At 53.2% G+C, this 21,846-nt stretch overlaps 1 protein-coding gene across 2 annotated transcripts in view; it reads left to right on the top strand.

Moving 5' to 3' along the window:
- The first annotated feature begins 540 nt into the window (after positions 1-540).
- The window catches only part of ACVR1 (activin A receptor type 1), a 51,927-nt gene continuing 30,621 nt past the window's right edge, over positions 541-21,846 (top strand). For both annotated transcript variants that reach the window (XM_082055112.1, XM_082055111.1), the window contains exon 1: positions 541-688. Coding sequence is in view for 1 of the 2 variants with exons in the window: in XM_082055111.1 (XP_081911237.1) it covers positions 681-688 (8 nt within the window). In the remaining variant the exon portion in view is untranslated. The remainder of the gene's footprint in view (positions 689-21,846) is intronic.

Genomic DNA, 21,846 nt, shown 5'->3' with positions numbered 1-21,846 from the left:
CCAGTTTAAAACATCCCTGTTTCTCACGCCGAGTCAAAGCCCGGCCCGCCCGGAGCGCGGAGCGTTAACGGGCTGTCCGCACGGCGGGGCCGCGGGAGCGGGGCCGGGTGGCGGCGGGGCCGTCCGAGCCGTCGGGGACACGGTCCGTGTCCCGGCGGGTTTGGCACACAAGCCCCGGCAGGACGGACTCACAGCCCGAGCGGCCGGGGCCGGGACTCGCCTTCCCGCTGCCCGCCGAGCGCGCCGCCGCCGTGTCCCCGTCCCGAGGGAGCGGTAGGTTCCCGGGCAGCCCCGTGTCACGGACGGGGTCGGGAGGGTGCGCGGAGCACCGGGGGTCAGCGCTGTTCGGGGATTTCCGACGCGGCCGGTGTGCTCAGAGGCGCTCAGGGCGGTTTAACGCGCAGGGCTCGCGTCCCCAGCTGGCGCTCCCAGTGCCGGTGCCGGTGCCGGGACGCGCCGCTCGGCCCGCGCGGGGACGGCGGGGCGCCGCCAGGGGGCGCGGCGCTGCGCGGCGGCCGGAAGTGACGCGGCGGGCCGGGAGTGCCGGCTGCCGGCGGCCATTGCGGGCGGGCGCTGCCGCCGCCGCCCCTTTGTGAGCGCCGCGCCGCGGGCGTGCGGGCGGGCCGGGACAGCGGGCGGAGAGCGCCGGCCGTGCCGCCCATGGCCAGCCCGCCGCCGCCATGACGAGGTGAGTGCAGCCGCGGCCGGGAGCGGGGCTGCGGGAGGGGTCGCGTTGGGCCGCGCCGGTGAGCGGCCGAGGGAGCGGGGCAGCGCTGCAGCCGGGCCGGGCCCTGCGGGCGGGCGGGCGGAGGGGCTCTGTCCCCCGCCGCGCTGCCCGAGCCCCGGCCCCGCCGCGGTGCCCGCCCTGGGCGGGGGGCAGCGCCGGGAGAGCCGGAGCGGGTCGGAGCGGCGGGGGGCCCGCGGCGGGGGCTGAGCGGGCGCCGCTCCCCGCCCGGGCTGTCACCCGCACGGAGCCGCGGCCGCGCTGCCCGCGGGACACAGAGGGTGCGCTGGGGCTCCCGAAACCGCGAGTGGCGGTAACGCTGCGGGGAGCGGGGTGCCCTGCCTGCCCGCGCCGCCTGCCCTGCGCCTCTGTCTTCGTTTTTAACAGACTCCGTACACTTATCCAAGTGGGAGGTGCGCGGTTGTGCTGGATCAGGGTGAGCTCTCAGAGCGTGGCTGTGCTGGGGTTCCTGTTGTCAGTGTGCTGAAGTTCCGTAGTTTGATAGGGAAAATAAAGTTACAGGCCAGAGTGTCTCCCTTGTGGTGTTAATCAGCTGAAGGTGCTTCTTCCCCTGCCAAACATGATGGCGTTTCGCACAGTGAGTCAGTAGAGCTCTAAGTCAGCCGGCTTATTTACAGCTCCGCGTTTCGGGAGGACACAAAGGGGGTGGCGGGACTGCCGCCCGAGCTCCTCGCAGCACTTTTGCTGGTGACGAGGACGGGTCGCTAGAAGCCGGCGGTCACTTCAGCCTGCTCACGTCTGCCCGCTCACCTCGGGGCTTTTAGAGCCACATGCTGGGCTGTGAAATCTGTGGCATGAATACAGCGGGGGAAGCTGTCTGGGCAGTCTTTCCAACTCTGCTAGTCTATAAAAATGTGTTAAAATAACTTATTTCCAGCGGTACTTACTAAACCACTTCATTTTTCCAGAATTGAAAGAGAAACTCGTCTTCAGGAGGTTTGGGGAGAGCAGGGGTTTGTGTAGGTGTGCTGGAGGGACTAATCCATCAGAACAGTGTTGTTACTGGTGGCATCACGAGCTGGAAACTTTCAGATTCGGGATGGAGCTGCAGAACTGGCACTCTTGTATTAAAACACTTTTTAGAAATGGTGCAATGAGCTTTCAGAAGAGAACAGATTCTTTTCCCAAATCTCGCATTTTCTTCGTATGTGTTAAAATTAATCTGTCCCAGATCTCAGCTTTTCATTTATGAAAACTCCTTTGGTTGCAGCAGTTTTCTGTGGTCAATGACAAGTATATTTTCAACTCTTCAGGTTTCTTTTTTTGTTTGTTTGCTGTTAATAGGATTTTCACAGTGATCCTTATACCTCATCTTCAGAGAAAGGGCAGTGGCCTGGAATGCAGCAGGCACTTTGTAAATACTCTCCAGGTCCTGCCCTTGAAGGTCTAGTGCTGTTTGAAGAGTGCTGGCTCGCCTTGAAATTGAAATGGGTGAAAGCTGGAATCCTGGATGTGGAAAACTCTCAAGTGCATGTCTGGTTCCTTTGATGACCGTAACTTCTTTTGGGGGAGGTGTTATGGACCTGTTTCAGGGGAACCCGAAGTTCCTGTGTGCGCTGTGCTCTCCCTGGGAGGTGCTAAGTGTGTGCGATGTCTTGGGAGGTGTGCGCTCCCCCCAGGACTGGCTTTGCTGGGATAAGACCCGCATTCCTCTGCGGTTGGGGGCGGGGGTGCTGCTCCTCGCCCGGTGCCACAGACCTGGGAGAAGTGACTGATTGTAAATCTCTGCTCGTTTGTCTTCTCTTGTCCACGACAGGACAAACTTTGAGGTCTGTTGCTGTGACTTAGGTCACCTCTCAACTATTTTGGTTTGTAAATAATCAGCTTTTACAGGCCTAAATCATAGTTAGGCCAACACTGTAGAAGGTGAGTCTGTTATTTAAATGAAACAGCCTGAGGGGAGAAAACTCTGTTACATATTTTTTGTTTTCAGTCTTCTACCATGTTTCAAAGTTGCAAGATGAGAAAGGTGGATCCTGAGCTGGTCCTGAGGGTGTTTGCAGAGACCCTGTTGACAGTCCCTGCAGAAGTCCCACTGCACAGTAACTGCTGATAACTTGTCTTCTCATGACTTGTGTGTACGTTAGGAAAATGGAAATATTTTGGTTGTGTAGCTGTTGAGGTTGTTCCTTAGTGTTTATACTCTCAGTAGAGAATACTATAGCAGCATTAGTTACTTACGAAAGTACTTGTGAAGACCTGAATGGTGCACGCAGAAATTCAGCTTTGCCCTCCATAGACTTAACTCATAAAGTAACTTTGGCCCTATTCTGGTTTTGGAGCTTGGAGTTTAACACACTTCAGAGGCACGAGTTGGTTTTTTTAAGCCTTAATAGCTGTATATTTGATATTATTATGATTGTTTACGCTCTTCTATATGAAGATATAATAAGTTGGTTGCATTTTTTTCTGCTGAGGTGACCTGATAAAGCTCACCTCTAACACCACTTAGGTTCTTCTGTAGGAGAATGTGAATGTGTTGAGGAGCCGAGGTGAAAGGGGAGGGCTAAATATAGCCGTTTCCTGCAGAACTTATCTGGGTTTGAGGCTGGCTGGCCGCATGAAACGTGTCTGCCCGAGCCTGCAGAGAGCGGTTCTGCCCCTGCGTCGCTGCTCACGGATGGCGCTGCAGTTAGCACAGCTGGCGGGCGGCAGGTCCCGGTGCAGGTGTGAGGGCGCACCGAGGGGTGGGGTGGTGCCCAGGGCTGGGGACACGGGGCAGCCTCACCGGGCTGTTTGCGCGGCTGCAGCCCGTGAGCTGCGGGGCAGGGACGGAGGCTTGTGCCGGCCTGCGGGGCTGCCAGACACGGCAACTGCACGGGCAGCAAACAGCTTCTTGGGGAGGGGTGCAAACGAGTCTGGAAGAGGGACAGAAGTCATTTAGAGAAACAGCCTCTCTCCCAGCCCCTGCTCCGTCCTCGCATTGCTCTGCCACAAGCTGCCTCTTGGGAAGTACAAAGCAGTGGGCTCGTTAGCAGCAAAGAAGCTCTTGGGGTAGGAAGAGAACATAGGCGGGGGAAAGAACACCAGTGGGGTGTTGTGGGTGGGCTGTTTGTGGGTTTTGTTGTGGTTTTTTTTTTTGGCCAGCTGGTACGCTGAAGTCATGCTTAAATTTAATGAAAGCCTGATGCTAAAATAGGATCGAGGGACAGCCGTTGTAAAATAATTAGGCACCCTTTTAGCCTCCTTGTCCCTGCCAAAAAAAAACTCTGCTTGAATTCACTGGCGTTCTTCGGTATTTGAATTCTCAAATGGGCATCTCAGTACCTGCTGTTGTATCTTTTATCTCTTCCCTGCACATAAACAGGTGAAAACCTTAGCCCGCTCACCTGTGCAGCCGTATAGAGCTACAGATTACAGTGGTGGTGTTGAATGCGGTAGATTTCTGAGTGATAATTGTGCTTTCCACCCTCTCTGTGGATGGGAATTCCTGGAGACCCATTGGGGTGGGGTGCAGGCAGCCTTGATGAGGGTGCACATGTGTGTTGGGGGTAGTTCATTTGCTTTGAGACCTGATGGTGGTCAAGACTGAGACAGTTTAAGAGCATGTTCGTTATAGAGGTATCCAACACTGTCTGAAAACCTTTGTCGCTCATTCCGTGGCATGCTAACTGTTTTCTAGAAGGAACATAAAGAGTGTACCAATAATCCTAGTGACATAAGTACGTTACTGCTTCATTATGTGAAAGAAGTAGTACTGTATGTTAGAAATGTGCTGGTGCCTTTGCTAGCAGTTCAGATGCTGCCTTTCCCCTGGAAGGCCAGGACTGACTTTGTGATTCATTTGCTGGTGAATAGTCAACATCAGGTGCTGCACCGTGGTCTTAGGCAGTCATTATCCGATCCCGTCTGTAACCAGGGTTCTTTTGATGTGCTTGTTTCATGCTGAATTCAGCCTGGCTGCCGGTGCTCCGTGTTTGCTGCAGCAGTGCTGGCCGTGGCCCTGGGCAGGGTGGCTGTGCCTGGCGGGCAGCCTGCTCCTCCCAGGGCCTGCTGGACGCAGGAGTCTGCCCTGCTCTGGTTAGAACACGTTTTGCGTTCCCTGTGTGCGCACATGAGCGTGCCACCAGCTCTGGAACACCCCTGCAGCCCCCAGGATCGTCGGCCCTCATCGCAAGTGGTCATGCTCTGTTCTGTTGAAGCTCAAAGGCAGCGTAAGTCTCTGAACAATTAGGATATCTTGTCCTTCACATTGGCAATTCCTTCATGCTCAGGACCTGTTGTTTTAGTTTTACCCGGGTTTGGCTCAGTCGCCTTCTGCAAAGCTTCATGAGATGGTGTAGATGCAGCATGTCCTAATAAAACGACTCTCTTGGTCGGGAGATAAATGTGTGAAAGGAAATATTATAGGGGCCTTAAGGTCATGACTGAACTCCGAGTAAACGGAAAGTGATGATTTTACCTTATTTCTTATGATGTAAGAAATAGGGAGTACCACTTGTAGTCAATAGCCATTTTGAAAGTTTTTAAAAGTAGTTTTTGTGTGGTGCCTGTTCAAGTTATTATATAGAATGATTGCAATGGGAAATTTGAGAGAGATTTGTTTTTTAAGCAAGGAATTGGACATGTTTGTAGGTCTGTGGTAGACCATTAAATGCAGTGGTCCAGATGCAGTTTTGGGCTTGGGAATTCACCTCTGGCTGGGAAGCGTGGCCCGGGGGCAAGGAGGGTGGAAGAATGACGTGGCGTGCAGTGTCCTCAGGTCTCCTCATCGTCTGCTGTAGCCTCTTCTGCAGGCAGCAGGCTGTTGTCCAATTAGGTGTACGTTTTGGTTTTCTGTTTCTCCTGCTGACCTGAAATGGCAGTTAAATGGTTGCTCATCCCCAGAAATAATGTTTGTCAGTGAGTCTCCCCGTGTTGAAATGCTCCTGGCAGTGTCATCCCTGTTGCTGTTTTCTATGTGAGGTGCTTCTGGAAAGATGCAGATGGAAGTGTCTGTAGCTTGTTTTAAATTAGCTCTCTCTTAGGAAAAGGAGGCTATGGCTTGATTAGGCAAAGCTTGTTAAAACAGCAGACCTCCAGTTTGGTGTTTCTCTGAGGCTGACTTTGGAGTCTCCAGTTGCCTTGTTTGAAATGAAGGAAGATGGTGGAGGGGAACACAAGGGCTGTCATCGGGGCCTTCTTACAGACAAGGTGATGCTGCAACTCCTGCCTTCTGTCCTGAGGACCTGGATCGTTCCTCCTCAGCATGCTGAAGCCACAGCTCGTCCCCGGTCGGATGGAACTTCAGAACTTCTTCCTTGTCTCGCGGAGCAGTTGTAACTAGTTGTGCTCACTGGAGGTCAGGCCTTGTTCCGACTGCAAACCTTACTTCTGCTAATAAGCTGCAGAAGAGTGGCCAACAAACACCTCTTGTAATTGCAGGTCTGCTGTTTGTCTGGCAAGTATCCTGTAACTGTAGGAGCAGGTTGGCAGATTTTCCACAGCTGCCTTTGGCTGGACGGATAGCTCGGGGGCTCCAAGTGCCTGCTCTTTGAAGTCCTGCAAGCTGCTGGTCCCTGCTCTGGTGAGCCGGTGCACCCCACAGGCCCCCTGTCCCCCCATGGCCTGGGGGTCAGTGTGTCCCCATGCCTGGGGTCCGGGCTGAGCCATGCCAGGCAGCTGGTGCTGGGGTTGCGCGAGCCTTTTCCCTGGCTGCTAGTGCCAGGGAGTGAGTAGTTGTGCTTGTCCCTCTCCATGTGCAGTTCCTTCTCCGGGCCTGGCATCTCTGTGGCTATATGTGGCCATTAATTTGGTAAAAGCGTGGTGTGTCTTTGCCGGGTTAGGGCCCCTGCTGCCTGCTGGCTCTGTCCCTGGGGCTCGCGGCGCGGCCGGCTCAGCCGCGCGTTTTGGACACTGTGCACACCAGGGCTCCTCTGCCGTGGTTCTCAGGTCTCTGGTGGGGGTTGTGAGCAGCGTGGCAGCTGTGAGCCCCCACGCGCAGTGCTCGGTTAGGGACAGAGAGCTCCCTGCAGTGTCAGGCAGTGTGCAACGGGAGGTGGGAGAGATCTCAATCTCCCTAGGAACAAATGTAAAATTAAACAAAATGCGTGTTTGTATTAGTCAGCCTAAAACAGACTGTGCTATTTACGGCGCTTCACTGCAATAAAGTTGTCTCTTGTGTTTGTGTGGGTGGACTGCAACAATTAAGTCATTTTAAAGGCTGAATCTTAAAAGAGAAAATAAAATGAAAATATAATGGTTTGGTTTAAGAGAATAAATTGCATCGTGTTATGTTTAGAGAAAAGATAGATGTTACCTTGCAGTTGTTCATTATTGGTAGAAATCATGTCCATGTTGCATGTTGAAACTCCTCTTGACTTCATAAGGAGTAGTATTTTTGATGTTTTTAGTCTGTGAAGCTGCACTCCTGGCTGGCGCTGGAGCGTGTGCGGCGGTTGCAGCGGCAGCGGTGCGCAGCAGCCTGCTGGAGCACGGCCTGCCATCGCGTGGCGGGACGAATCCCAGCCCGTAGGATGGTTTGGCAACGGGTTTGATGTGACAGTCACTCTTGTAGTTTAGAGTGTGTGTGACTCCTTATTTTCTATTGTCAGAATGAAGATACATGACTTGTAGTGTACTTGTCTGAGTACTAGATTAGTTAATTCCTATTTTAGGAGTGGAATTAAAATAAGCTGTGCATTTTTTAAGAAAAAAAGGTATTTTCAATTTGACTTTTAAATACTGACTCAAGTTAAATTATAATGAAGTATTTTAGATGTACTCTTAAGTCATGAAAAACATGCCGATTGTCATGAATTAAAAAAAAGGGTGGGTATGTGCTTTTGGTGACTGTGATATTTTGAATATTTTGAAAAGTTGGGCTGAAATTCTTTTCTGGACGTTCGTTCTTACTGGGCACTGATCTGAGTAACTTTTTTTCTACTAGACTGGTATTTTTGGACTGAACTGTAAAACCTCGTGTGCTGGTGGAGCCTGCATGCAGTGTTGATGACAGCACGCTGCCTGCACGGCAGTTTCCCGCTGGAGGTGCGGGGTGCGGCGCCGGCCCTGCGCGGGGCTGCCCGCGGCGCTGCAGCTCGGGCACGGCTCTGCGGCGGCTCCCGCACCGGGTGCCCCACAGCGGCCCTGACAGAGCCCGGCTCGCCTCGGGTGCTGGAGGGGAAATCACCGCAGTGCCGGCTGCCCCCGCCATCCTTACGTCGTGTGAACCCTTCTCTGTCCAGAGAGAAACATGCACGGTACTTCATGTCGCTGGGATAGAAGCAGCAGCTCCACCTAAAAGCCTGTGAAGAAACTTGGGGTTTGGTGTCCTTGCCTCCAAGTTCCTGCATGGTGCACGTGCAGCACCGGTGACGGTGCAGCTTGGAGGGGGCTGGGGGCCCCCTCATTATCGAATGTGGTGTAGCTTGGACTGTCTTCCATGTCTGTCCTCATGGATCCTGCCCCTTGGCTTTTGTTATTGGGGCTGTGCACTTCTCCGGTCCTTGAACAGCTCCTGGGCTCAGCTCTTGCCGTGTCTTAACCTCCCATGAGCTGAGTGTCAGGTAGGGCTTTGCAAATGCGCCAGAAACGCCACGTAGACACTTTTGTGTGTGTTTGTGGACCCGGCATGTTTGCATCAGCCTTTAGTAGAGAATAATCTAAATGAGTAACATGTTCCAACTTGCCTGAACAATAGGGTGTTTTTTCTGTCTTTGTGTAGGCGTTTTACACATTCGTGAGGCTCATGTCCATACCTCTGAAGCAAACTTGTGCATAATCGTTCTGCAAAACCTGTTCTAAAATCTGAAGCTATTTAGACCCTTCCCTCCATACATGTTCCTTACGACATAAATAATATGTTGTAGAATGAGTGCATCACTATGACTGTTCCTAAATTATGGACATAAAAAGCTAAGCACCATTAAAATACTTTTTGAAAGAGGTACGGTATTTCCATACTTTGTGCAAAAGTGGCATTTTTTTAATGAGTGGAAAAGTCTTTGACTTCATCTTTTTGGTTGGGATTTGATCTGGATGTTGGTTAGACATTCAAGTAAAACATTTGTTGGACGCTGGTGTACAACGTCGGGATTTTGAGGGAGCTTGCTCCTGTTTCTCCGTTAGCAAGGCCAAAGTGCCGCGCAGTGAGGAGCCCGGAGACCAAACTCCCTTTGGAGCTGTCAGTGTTCTTATGCAGTTACTGGAGTCTCTGGTGAGAAATCAGTGTTTCCGAGGCTGCAGTGCAGTTTTGTGCCGTCCTTCACAAAGGGTTTGCTAGGGGTAAAACTTGCTTTATTTCCAGTCCGGGGATTTGTAATACTTTGACGTGTAGACCAATTATAATTATGTTGGTTTAGTTCCCAAAGTGGATGCTCTTTATTTGAACAGAGGCCCTACTGCATGCAAACAAGAACACTGAAGGCCCTGAAATATTAGCATTTGAATGGGTTTGGCTTAGCTTTAAAATAAATATCTACTGGCTATAGAGCTCTGGGGACCGGGCTAAAGCAAATGGAAAAGGTGAATTAACTTGAAGTTGTTCCGCAAGGCTGGGTTAATAGAGCCACAGCACACGAACACAGTGGCAGGTGAAGACAAAGGAAAGCGATTTTCGAGCTTGTTTGTATTTGAGGCTATTCAGAAGTGGAGTAGATGCAATTCAGAGGCTCCTGTCCCCGGCGCAGCCCCCTTGTCGTTCTTGCTCTGCAGCCTCAGTCCTTGTATGGCCCAGGCGAGTGTCCCCCAGGGAGCAGTGAGGGCTGTTCCGGCCGGTTTCTGATGCAGGAACCTGCAACCTGCAGACTGTGGTGTTTGTCTTGTGGAACTTGATGGTTCTTTTGGCACCCGGTTGAATAAATCAACAGGGAGATTTGCAGTTTTTCCTGACCATGATGGAAAACCTGGAAAGAGAAGCAACTTCACTTTGTCAGGCATGTGTGTGCCACAAGATGACTGAAAGCTAAACAAATTGGCAAAACCCCCTTTTTCTAGGCAGGGAAGGATGCCAGCTCATGATTTTGACTCCTTCTGGTAGGAATGCTGGGGCTCTTGTGTCCCTGCTGCTGCCTAGCTGAGGGCAGCACACGGTCCTTTCCGGGAAGAGCTCTCTCTGTGTTGCTGCTGGAGGATTGCTAACAGGACAGGCTTCTTGGCAGGATTCTGTGCCTGTGGGACTTCACAGCAGCTGGGGAAGTTGGAGGAGTTTGTGGGGAATCTGGGAGAGCAAAGGAACCTCCTCCAACAAGTGTGGAGGGGACCTGAGGGACTGGTAGGCAAAGAGGACCATGGAATTTGGGTGGAGGTAACTGCCTGGAGGAGTGAGCCTGGAACCAGCGTGGAGCTTGGAGAAGCGCTGCGACCTGCTTTGTGCAGGGTGTGCGGCTGGGAGCTGCCGTGCCTGCGGACCGGCGGCGGCCCTGGCGCTGGGCCGCGGGCCGTTCTGGGCCGAGGGTCCGCTCTGCAGGCCTGACCGCGCTCGGGGGCTGCGCTCCTGGTCTGCGCAGGCGCAGGGAGATGGTGCGGGCGGAACAGGCATCGGAGGCCGCATGGGACTCAGGTGTCACCGGGAGAGGGACAGATGGCAAAAGGCCAGGCATGTGGCTCAGTGTCCATAATAAAAAAGTTGTTGCTTATCAGCTGATAATTGGGGCTTTTCAGCTCTGCGTGTACACTTAGTGCTCTGTGAATGTTTCACTGAGATTGGGGTGGTGTGTCGGGGTGTCACCCGCAGTGTCCCAGGTGATGCACCACCTGCTATGCCCTGGTGCCATAGCACCCTGGTGAGGCTCTTGGTGACAAGTCAGAAGAAATGTGATGCCATCGGATTGCGTGTTTGCCTCGGGATTGTCTTCCCTGAACAGTTCAAGCAGCACGTGTGGCACCTGACAGGGTGAGGGCTGTGGCTTTTAGCAGCTTTTTCCTGGGGCTGGCGGGAGGGACCCCCAGGGTCAGAGCTGGACGCCGCCGTCCCGGGGGCGGGGGCACGGGCGCTGCCCCTCGGGTCCAGCCTCACGGGCCCTGGCAGGCGCCGGGCTCGGCGAGCGCCAGCGTGCACAGAAACTGTTTATTTCTGAAGTGCTGACCAATGTGAACACGAAGGAAAACAAACAAACAAATACCAAACAAAAGACACAAAAAACCCCAACAGCAACAACAACCCAACAAACCAAACCAAACCTGCAAACAGAAGCGAATGATTAGCTGTAAAATGAAATCTCTCAGGGTTTGGCGTGCCAGTAGCATGCAAGGATATTAAATGTGTTTTTTTGCTCAAAGTTCTGAAATATTCTTCTAAAAATGTCCAGGCTCTTTTGACATGATTGATCTCGTTTCAGCCGCACGGGTGTGTTCAGTCCTACGTGGAGTGAGGGATTCTTCTGCAAACGAACATGTTGCAGTTGAGACAGTTGGTGCACGAACATGCAGAGCTTGCTGATCCCCAGCTCTCGGAGGTGCTGAGAGACGGCTCCTCCAGGGGCTCTGCAGCTCATCCTCCGGAGCCGCCGCTGGCCCGGGACGGGTGGAACGGATCCTTTCTCAGCTCCCCGTTCGCCTGGGCGCGGTGTGGACGGCTGTGTGTGCCCCATCAGCACTGCCGCACGGGGCAGGGCGAGGAGTGTCCCGCCTGCACTTCCTAGTGTCATGGTCATTACAAAATGAATGTTGGACAAGCCAAGAATACCTGAGTTAACCCGAAATTTACGTATCACAATTGTATGAAAAAAGATGTCTGTCAAATGTGTCGACAGCTTGATGCAGTTTATGGTTTTTACCCAAATTGTTTTTAGGATTACAGCCGACACGCAGTCATCTTTGGTTCTAACAACTGAAGAAAACTGGATGCTTAATATGTTCTCTTCTTGGGCAATAATTATTGATCAAGAAGGCTGCAGCAGCTACTGTGTCAAGAAGCAAACCAACACCAAAGGAAAGAAATTCGGCTTGTATGGCCAGCCATGAGTTACAGCGTAGGATGGAAGTGGCTTTTGTCACGCAGCAAGAGAAAGTACAGTGGGTTTTCTGGGTGCTGCTTGATGAGTATCTTGACACAGAGGAAATATTTGAGTATCTAAATGTTGAAAGGAGATGCTGTTTATTCTCTGGTCCTGAAAGGCCTCTTTCTTATAAAACAAAAAACCTGCAAAACGCCTCTTCTCTGTTGCAAGTAATTAACATGTTTCAATAAAATAAACAAGCATAATAAAGATTTTCCATGTAAAACATGCAAAATAAAGTTAGCATTTGATTTTTACTCTGAATTGAGTTAAAAACTAGAAAGCTAAAACTTACACCTCTGTGGAGAATTTGAGGAAATAATGAGATTTTAGTCCCTGAGCTGACCTGGCCCTGGAGCAATACTGAGCTATAGCCAGGGCCTGGAGAAACAGCCGTCACCTTTGCCCTGGTGCATTTCAAGTATAAAAGTTAAAATGAACCTAAATGGTTGAACTGTTTTGGGTTTAATTTAATTTGTGTTTTTGTTTGCTTGTTGTTTTTTGCAAAAGAACACAGTAAATGCTGAATGAAGTTGATGAGCTGCTGGCCCTGGCTGCGGACCGGAGGTGGTGCAGAGGTGCCTGAGCGCTCGTCCCAGTCTCAGACTGGGGCGGTTCTGCGGGGCTGTTGGTTCCCGTCCCGTCAGCGGGGGCTCAGGGCACCTGGGGTGCGCGGCGTGTGCTCAATAACAGCGCCAGTCATCTTCTGCCCTTCAGCCCCCGTTCCTCTGGCCAACACTGCCTTTTGCCCTGGGAGATGCTCTTCAAAGTCTATATTCAGTTAGTCCTAACATTATGTTCATTTGTGTTGGACAATAATTAACCTTTCTTTAGAAAAGAGCCAAAAAATAAGTGCAAAACCAGTTGTAAAATTGGTTGTTTAAATTGTGACTCAACTTGGTAATTGATATCACCTTGATCAACTTGGAAGTATTTAAATACATACCAAACGTAAAATGAATATTCCACCTGTGCAAACGCGAAATGCTGTTCTGACAATTTCACAAAACCACGAAAAATTCCAACTGGCGTGTTGTGTTTTGTTTGTTTGTTTTAACCTTGAATTTTGCTTAGCTTTTATTTGGATCATTTTGCTCCCACAGTTACTCAGTCGGGTTTATTTTGCGTTTCTGTAGCTGTTTTTCCTGGTAGCAGCCCGAACGCGCCTCCATGCCGTGCAGGGTTCCCCGTTGCAGGGCTGCGGCACGGGGGAGCGTGGCTGTGTTCGGGGGTCCCATGGTCCTTCTGTGGGTTTATTCAGTGTGAGCTGAGAATGGTTGGGGGTATGAAGTGCTTTGAAATAGTGCCACAATCACTTTATGCACTTGTAAGGATAAGAGGTTGAATTTGAGGGAGGAGTCCAGACAAAGGGGATGAAGATGGAGTGAAATCTTAAAGCGGTGTGGAAGGTCCAAAGAGACCTTTCCCCTTCTCTAGGAAGGTTTCCCTAATGCCAGGAGTGGTGCAGCCCGGCCCCCGGCGCTGTGGTGCAGAGGGCTGGGCAGTCTGGGGAGGATGGCAATGCCGCGTGGAGCGCCGGCGCAGCCTGGGCAGCGCGGCTCGCCCGGAGCAGCGCCTGCAGACCGGCTGGATTTTCAGGTGGCCGGGGACAGTTTGCTGCTGGGGAGCAGTGCAGACCTGCACAGATCCCAGGCTTGCACAGCCCTCCCCAGAACTGCTGGTTTGGCAACTCTGCCCCTAGGAAGTTTACCACAAGATGATTCTGAAGCCGTTTGATTTCTTTGCAGTGCTGCTTGTGGGAACCTCGGTGTTTTCGGGCTTTGTGCCGCGCTCGGTCTGCCCGCAGCGCCTCTGCACAGGCGGTGCAGAGCTGCTCAGGCGGCTGCTCCTCTCCTCCCAGCGGGGCCGGTGAGCTAGGGCCGCGTTGATGCAGAATCGTAGAATTGTTTAGGTTGGAAGGGACCTGTAAGACCAAGCCCAGCTGTTATGTGGTCAAATAGAGACCATCGAGCAGAACCTTTGCTCAGGTTTTGTGTTCCCAGCACTTTGTAGACAAGAGCTGCCTTGTGCAGTCTGGCTTCCATACGCTGCTAATATGAGATGGTCATACAGAGGTATAGCAGTCACAGGGCTTTAAAGAAACAAAACAGACTGAGTGCCGTGGAGACGTGTGTATTTACCCGCCAGTTCTCAAGCAGCAATTAATGTGCAGTTGCAGGTCCAGAAACGCACGATTCTCTGAACAGCTGCAGGTAAGAAGTCGCCTCTTGAAAGGGCTGTTATTTGAAGATCTGTTGTTAATAGTTGTTTCTTTCGGCAGGTTTTTTTACACGTAGGGATCAGTGCTGACTTGTGAGCAGCAGCGCTTGTCTTCACCAGAACCCAGGTGCTGCGCTGCCGAGCGTTTGGCGTGTTTGCTGCAGATGGCAGCGGGCTGGCGCCTGCTGCGCCCTTCAGAACGCAGTGGGGAGCAAAAAGGTGTTGGGCCCAGCTAGGAAGAAAGCAGTTTGAGATCGTGCACTGCACTCAGTCATAAAAACTACTTAAAAAAAGAAAAGAGGCTGAGGGTGGAGGAGGCGGTCAGCCACCTCCCCGTGCTCAGCCGCTGCTGCCCGCTGTCCCGGGGGAGATCCACCTGCAGGGCTGGAGGCGGAAATAGTCCAGGCACCTCGTTATTGCCTCCCTGAACGTCTTCCTTTGACATGAGCACAAGTTCAGTCGAATCGTTTTGCAAGCGAGGTGACAGTGTTTGGAAGCTCTGCTGTGTGGGGGTGTGAAGTTCTTGCAGTGCAGAAGGTGGCGGGAGGGCAGCGCCTGCGCGGGGCGGCCAACGCCAAGGTGGAGGAGACGTCCGGAAAAGGGGTGAGAAAGAAAGATAGCTTCGATGGACTTGTACTGAGGGAAAACGATCGTGTTGTTAGTGAAAGAACAGAAAAAGAGGAGGAATCAAAGTGCTTTTCTTATTTAAATGATTTATGCCATGTAATTTTTGTAGGTAGCTAAATTTCAATGTAGTGCATTGTCATGAAGTAGGTATTAAGAAAATGCTGCGTTGCTCCTTTAACTTAGGGAAACTCCAGGCAGAGAGGAGATTTTGTTTGATGGTATAAATGGCTGTTGGTGAAAACCAAACCTGACCAGCTGCCACCTGGTTTGGTAGTTCCACACCCTGCTGGCCTGGGCTCGCTTGTCTGTGCTCTGGGGAGCCATGAGCAGTATCGGATGATGCTTTGTGAGAGCTGTGAGCAGGACACGGGGCAGCGCCTTCCTTCAGACAAGTATCAGATGGTACTTTGTGAGAGCCGTGAGCAGTATCAGATGGTACTTTGTGAGAGCTGTGAGCAGGACACGGGGAAGCGCCTTCCTTCAGACAAGTTTGTGAGAGCCGTGAGCAGGACACGGGGCAGCGCCTTCCTTCCCTCGGACAGCAGGGAGGCAGCTCAGCCCAGAGCCTGCTCCAGACACATCCAGCCTTATCCGTGTCCACGGGGTGTTACACAAACAAAAGGCAAAGAACTGTTGCACAGGTGATAGCAGTGACTTTTGCTAGCTCAAGTGAGCTCATATTGTTCAGTCAATTCTGGGAGTTTTTGAGATTTTTTTTTTAGTAATTTCTGTGTTTCGTCAGCCAACTGACATAGAAAAATAGTGTATTAAACGCAATGATAAAGAATTCACTAATTCGGCTCTAATCGGTTTGCTTGCGGGTGCTCGGTGTTGTTTGAGTGTTGGGGTGGCAGGGCCCTGTGCTGGGGGGACACGGGGTGACAGGGCCCTGTGCTGGGGGGACACACGGTGACGGGGCCCTGTGCTGGGGGGACACGGGGTGGCAGGGCCCTGTGCTGGGGGGACACGGGGTGACAGGGCCCTGTGCTGGGGGACACGGGGTGACAGGGCCCTGTGCTGGGGGGACACGGGGTGACGGGGCCACCCTGTGGGGTGGTGGCACCGAGCTGCTGATAGCCCAGCTGGGTCTGTGGGGAAGCCGTTGAGGTGTCAGTGCTGCTCAGTACTATTGCTCTTGGTTAATCCTTCTTTTCAAAAAGGAAATAGCTAATAGGTTAGTGGATGCCTTGGGAACAGGCGGCAGCTGCGTGCAAAGCAAAAATCTACTGAAAGAGTAGTAATTTCTAAAGTGTCGCGTAGGGGGTTTTTGTACATATTCAGCGGCACATTACCGTTGGAGCGTACGCTGTTGTTGCTTCCCTGAAGCTGGCATGAGATGTCCAGTTGAAGCCGATGGTCACTGCTACGAGACTTTGTTAGAACGGCTGTACAGGGTACCGGTTGGCACTCTGTCCCTCCACTTGCAACGCGATGGATTCTGCTCAACGGGAACTATTTTAATTGGTTTCCACTCTGTGTTATGTTAAAACTCTGCTGTTGGATGTAGAAAACCTGTGACATATGTTTTGTTTGTTCCTGAAAACATACACTTTATTCCGCTTTGCTCATTCTAATTTGTTTTACGTGATTGTCAGCTGAAAAAGCCCTGCGTTTGGCGGCTCTTCAGCAGCAAGGCAGCTTCCTGCGGCCAGGGCTGCGGGCGGGATAGCCTGTGCAGGGGGCCTGTGCCTGGGAGAGTGAAGGTTCCTCCTCTGGCAGCGGTCTGCCCCGCACGGCAGCGCGGCTGCGGGCCCGGGGGCAGTGCCGGGGGGCCGGGGGCAGTGCCGGGGGCCCGGGGGCAGTGCCGGGGGCCCGGGGCAGTGCCGGGGGGCCGGGGGCAGTGCCGGGGGCCCGGGGCAGTGCCGGGGGGCCGGGGGCAGTGCCGGACGGCCGGGGGCAGTGCCGGACGGCCGGGGGCAGTGCCGGGGGGCCGGGGGCAGTGCCGGAGGGCCGGGGGCAGTGCCGGGGGGCCGGGGGCAGTGCCGGGGGGCCGGGGGCAGTGCCGGGGGCAGTGCCGGAGGGCACTGCAGGAGAGCTGGGGCAGCTCTGGCCAGGGCCGGGGGCAGTGCCGGAGGGCCGGGGGCAGCACCGGCCAGGGCTGGGGGCAGTGCAGGAGAGCTGGGGCAGCTCTGGCCAGGGCCGGGGGCACTGCAGGAGAGCTGGGGCAGCACCGGCCAGGGCCGGGGGCAGTGCAGGAGAGCTGGGGCAGCTCTGGCCAGGGCCGGGGGCACTGCAGGAGAGCTGGGGCAGCTCTGGCCAGGGCCGGGGGCAGTGCCGGAGGGCCGGGGGCAGCACCGGCCAGGGCTGGGGGCAGCACCGTGCGAGGGCCCGGGGCTTGGGTGGAAGGCGTGTGCCGGTGTGCCGGGCTCGCCGTGGCCTCTGGCGGGGAAGGCAGCACATGGGTGGGAGAGCGTTTCTGGGGTGGTGAGCCTGAGGTTCAGAACTCCAGTGGGATGGCTGGTTAGAAAATAACCAGTAGTCATGACTTCTGTTAATTAACTACTAAGAGTTAAGTAAATGTTGTTGGGAAAACTAGTCTGTGTTTATTTGGCACGTCTTTCTCCAGAAAAGGCTGGAGCTTGTTGGTACACGCTCGATTTCTGTGCATGTCTGCAGCGTGGTTTGATGTTTTTTCTCTGTATTGATTTTCATGATTCATTGCACATGATCTAAGCAAAAAGCGTACTTAAATGACACTGGAGACAGCTGTCTGTTAAAGGGGGACGTTTCTGGATGCTGAAATGGCGCCAGGTTTTTTTCCATTACTTTATCAAGTAACACACACCAGTAATATTTCTTTATTTAATTTCCTCTTCTAGGTCACTGGCATGTCACCTTTGTTTTGTTTAAAGAGCTATGGTAAATTCTTACTCTAAACTTTTGTATCAGTTTTGTTCCTGTTGTTTTTCTGATAATGCTTTTTGAGGTTATTTTGAAGTGAAACGGGCTTTACGTGTGTGTGGGAGTCTGTACGAGAGACTCGGTTCTTCTCCCACTAGAGCCGTTTTGGAAGGTGCGTGTGGGAAACTTGGATAAAAGCAGCAGCGTTAGGGCTCTGGAAGCTGATGTGTCGCTTTTTCCAGTTTTAATCTGTCTCTCTTCGTATGGCAGGCTGGAGATCCAGATGTTGTTTTGGCTTGGAGATAGTGAATGGCGGAAAAATAAGCGTTCTTAATGTCAACAGAGTCAGACTGGCTGGGTCTGTACTGACAGGAAAATAGAGAGATAAAAACTCCATTACTGGTGCCTGCGCTGCCTAAGTAGCCAATAAACCAGTGCTGCCGTCCCTGGAAACGCGCCCCGGCCCGGCACTGGTGGGTGCCGACTGCTGGCGGAGACGGCTGCCGCGGCCGCGCGTTGAGCCGAGCGCCGGCTGCCGCGGCCGCGCGTTGAGCCGAGCGCCGGCTGCCGCGGCCGCGCGTTGAGCCGAGCGCCGGCTGCCGCGGCCGCGCGTTGAGCCGAGCGCCGGCTGCCGCGGCCGCGCGTTGAGCCGAGCGCCGGCTGCCGCGGCCGCGCGTTGAGCCGAGCGCCGGCTGCCTGGGCGAGCAGGGCGGGCTGGCTGGGTGTGCAAACCGGCCCTGCTTCAGCCAGGAGCTGCTTCTCTGCCCCTCTCCTGTCCCACGTGCCCGTGGTGCTGTGCTCCCGGTGCCGGCGCTGGGAGCAGAGCCGGGCGCAGGGACGGCGCCAGACGTGCTCTCTGGCTGTCCGCTGCCCCGGAGCTCTGTCCTGGAGCTGGGCCCCGTGACTCGGCTGGGTGCGCGTTGCGGCGCGGTGTGCGCGCCGGGCTGGGTTCTGCCGGGCCCCGGCGCTGCCGGCCTGCAGCCGCTGCGCCGCGTCCTGGGCCGCGGGCGGAAAGGGCTCGGCCAGCGCGGCTCTTCTGGACAGCTGGGGGCAGCTTTCAGTAAAGGGACCAGGCTAAATCCACCCTGAAGTATAGTCAAACTGCTGAAATGTGCGTTAGCTGGATATATGGTGGCCAGGAATGCCATTTCCTGTACTAGTCTATAGGTTTCGTGTATGATAGTATATCAATTTTCCATGTTACGTTATATTAAATCCGTAAATATGCTGTGTCCTGTGTTTCTTCCTGACCTGTTCATGCTTATTTCTAAAGCATATGAGCAGTTTATTTTAAAATTATCGCTGTAGTTCTGGTTATATCCTCCTTACGTCTTTGTCCCTGCTGAGAGTCCAGAGCAGCAGGTCTCGGCAGCGGGCGGCTGGCCCTGTTGCCTGGCCTCCCGGGGGGTGCTTGTCCCAGCCAGCAGCTCCTGTGAGAATGCTCTGTTCGCTTGCCTTAATACTATAAAGCTAAAAGTTAGTAGTGCTGACCTAGCTATCTAGGTTACAGAGGAGCCGGGCTGTTACAGCACTTCTGATGTCTCAAGTCTTGTTTGTTTGCTGCTTGTCCACATCACGATTTGTGTAATTTACTGAAACAAGGGTTTGGCTGCGTGTTTTGGGTGGGTGGGAGGAAACTGGAGCGCGTGGCTGTAACAGAGTAAGAAAAGCGTGGAGCATGTACAGTCTTAGCCAGTTGGCCATGCACGTTAACGTAGGCTAGGATTGCCGTGTTCTGGCCCTTTGTGCCTCGTTTTTGCCGCAGAGGTGGGAGTACGCGCCTGGAGCCGCCTGCTGGCCCGCCGTGGCTGTGTGGGCATCGCCGGCTGCCCTGGGAACGCCATCCCCAGCAGTCCTAAGGAAAAGCTGCAGAATAAGCGGGCTGTCGCACATGTTTGCTGGAGGAAGGTACAGAAGGAAATGTGGGTGTAGGAGAGTCCTGCTCCTGCCTCTGAGCCCTCTGCATTCCTCGCCCGGCTGCCCGCGGGCAGCGCTGGGCTGTCTTGCTCATGTGCTTCGTGAGTCAAGCCAAGCCCAGATGTTTTCATGCCTGGTCTGGCCTGTTTGCTGAGAGTAATTTTGTTTGCCTCAGTCCATTTTATTGTGGTTTCCTTGGTGTCTAGTCCAGCTGAAGTGAAGATGATTCCTGGCCTAATTGGGCGCTCCCAGGCAGCCATGGCAGGCGCTGCTTTGTCTCTGCAGCTGTGTTCTGCTCACTGCAGAGCGCTCTGAGCTGGGGCCCTGCTGCTGAGCTTGCTTCTGTTGCTGGTTTTCCTTGAGTGGAAAGTTTTGCAGCATGAAACTAGGAGAGTCTATTTTGTGACCAGGACATAGGTGAAAAGCCAACGGGTTCCTTGCCGACCAATCTGGTTTTGTGTTTCCACTTAATAGCAGTAAGGACATGGAAACCTTCTCATACTGAAGGCTGGAGCCTTTCATCGGTATTACCATCTGTGCCAGCGGGTCAATGGCACTAACTATCCAGGGCATGCACAATTCAGTTCCTTGCACCTCTGGCAGTACTCTCGGCCCCTTTTGTAGGAACAGTTTCCATAAAAGCTTACTTGTGGGAAATATATTCACTCCTTGAACTCATGCATACTCATCTCGGAGGAAAATGGCCTTGTACCAAATAATTCCTGACATTGAAGGGAAGTGGTGTGTCACCTCTGTCTGAACAAGTGCTGCCTTGTCTTTGTTCCGAACCGTCTCCTACTCCATCGCCTCCCGTTCGTGGGCATGGCCGTTGACCCAGAGCACGTTTGGGCGCTTCCTTTTCAGAAGCAGCTGGTGAGGGTTGTCTTTGCCTTGTCTGCAGGCTGTTCTGTGAACAGTAGTGGCTGGATCCTCTCTGGAGATGCCTGCTCTCGGGAATTGCCAGTTGGATGTGTATCACAGACTCGCTTTAATCGAGAGAAGCGTGGCTTTGTTCCTGCGGGATGGTGGATGGGTCCCTCATTCAGACATCCAAAGCTGGGCTTGGCTGCTGAGAGACTTCTGGCTTGCATCCTACTGCACATTTGCAGTTTGCAGCTGGGAGGATGTGCTAGGTCAGCCGCCGTAAGTTAGCTGTGAAATAGAATTTGATTGCATTTGGCGTCTGTAGTAGCTGTTAAAACAGAAGTCTGGGTAAATGTATGGAATGATTTTCTGAAGATATACCAGTGCAGTTGGGTTTGGCAAGACCACGTGAGATGCTGAGTTTAAAAGCTTACAGGTAAATAGGTGGAAAGGGAATACTTACAACAGCTCTGGAAAGAAGTGTCAGGATTGTAGATATTTAGAGTAAATTTGACATAGGGAGAGGTGACAGGATGCCCAACTATTGGACCAAGGCTTGCATAATATGGCAATGCGGGACGTCAGTTGTGACTATGCGGGTAATTCCATTACCAGGAGGGACACAGATGTTTGCCTGGAAGATCAAGATAAGCACAGCTGAAACAGCAGCTGAGGAATGCCGGGACAGCGCGATTTGGAAAGGGGGGTCTGGAGCCGCAGCTCTGTTAGCGGCCGGGCCTGGTGTGCTCAGGGGAGCGTGCTAGGATGGAGAAAAACCCCAGTTGTTCTTTTCCTTAGAAGCTTCTTAAAGTATTGAGTTCCAATGATTTTAGCGAAGGCTGGCCCCGCGGTGATCCGTTTCCAGGTTCGGTGGGGCTCTGCGTTCCCCTGCGGCGGCGGCAGCGGCAGGCGGTGCAGGGCTGCCCAGAGCCCCCGCTGCGGCTGGGCTTGGAGCACGGTGGACCACCGTGCCTGCGATATAACCTGGGCCTGTCTGAGCTTTATATTGAGAACAGACTAATACAGCTCTGGCCTGTCCGAACAGGCAAGACCAAATTGTAGAACAATATTGTTAAAATTCTGTGGTGGTGTAATATAACCCATGAAGAATTTTGCTTTCTTGTGCAGCAGGGTGTTTCCTTCTTTTCTGGGTTGCTAATTGCATTCAGCTTTTTGGACTCCAAAGTAATAGTTAATGAAAGAATCTGATGAGATGAAAGGCTGTTCAGCGACACGTGCCTGTGGGGTGTTGGGAACTTCTGTTCTCAGTCTGATTTGTTCTAAAAATATTTTGTTAATTTGTGATTGGCTTCCTTTGGGCTGCTGGTGTCTGGGAGCGGTGAAGCTGCAAGCAGCGCGTGAAATGAATACCTGACGTCTTCATGTCCCTTCGCCTTTGCTGCTCCGTAGGCGCCCATGGCTGCTGAGGAGCGCTGTGCTGAGCCAGCGCAGCGGGTTAAAGCCCAGCTCTGCCCGAGCCCCGCGCCCCCGCCTGGGGACACGCGTGTCCCTTGGCAGAGATCCCCGTGCATCTCGCTCTGCTGCGCTGCTCACCCTCACAGGCTGGTTGGCTTTATTTTAGCAAAGGGCTGTGTTGTTTGCTGTGTCACGCTGCAGTTGTATTTTTCTGCCAATGCAATGACATGCATTAAAAAAATGATTGGTCTTTTTAAGCTAACTCTTATCAAAATACCATGAATTGCATGATGGTTA

Source organism: Streptopelia decaocto (genome assembly GCF_964273445.1).
Source record: "Streptopelia decaocto genome assembly, chromosome: 6".
Taxonomy (NCBI): domain Eukaryota; kingdom Metazoa; phylum Chordata; class Aves; order Columbiformes; family Columbidae; genus Streptopelia; species Streptopelia decaocto.
This window is presented reverse-complemented; position numbering and strand designations above follow the sequence as displayed.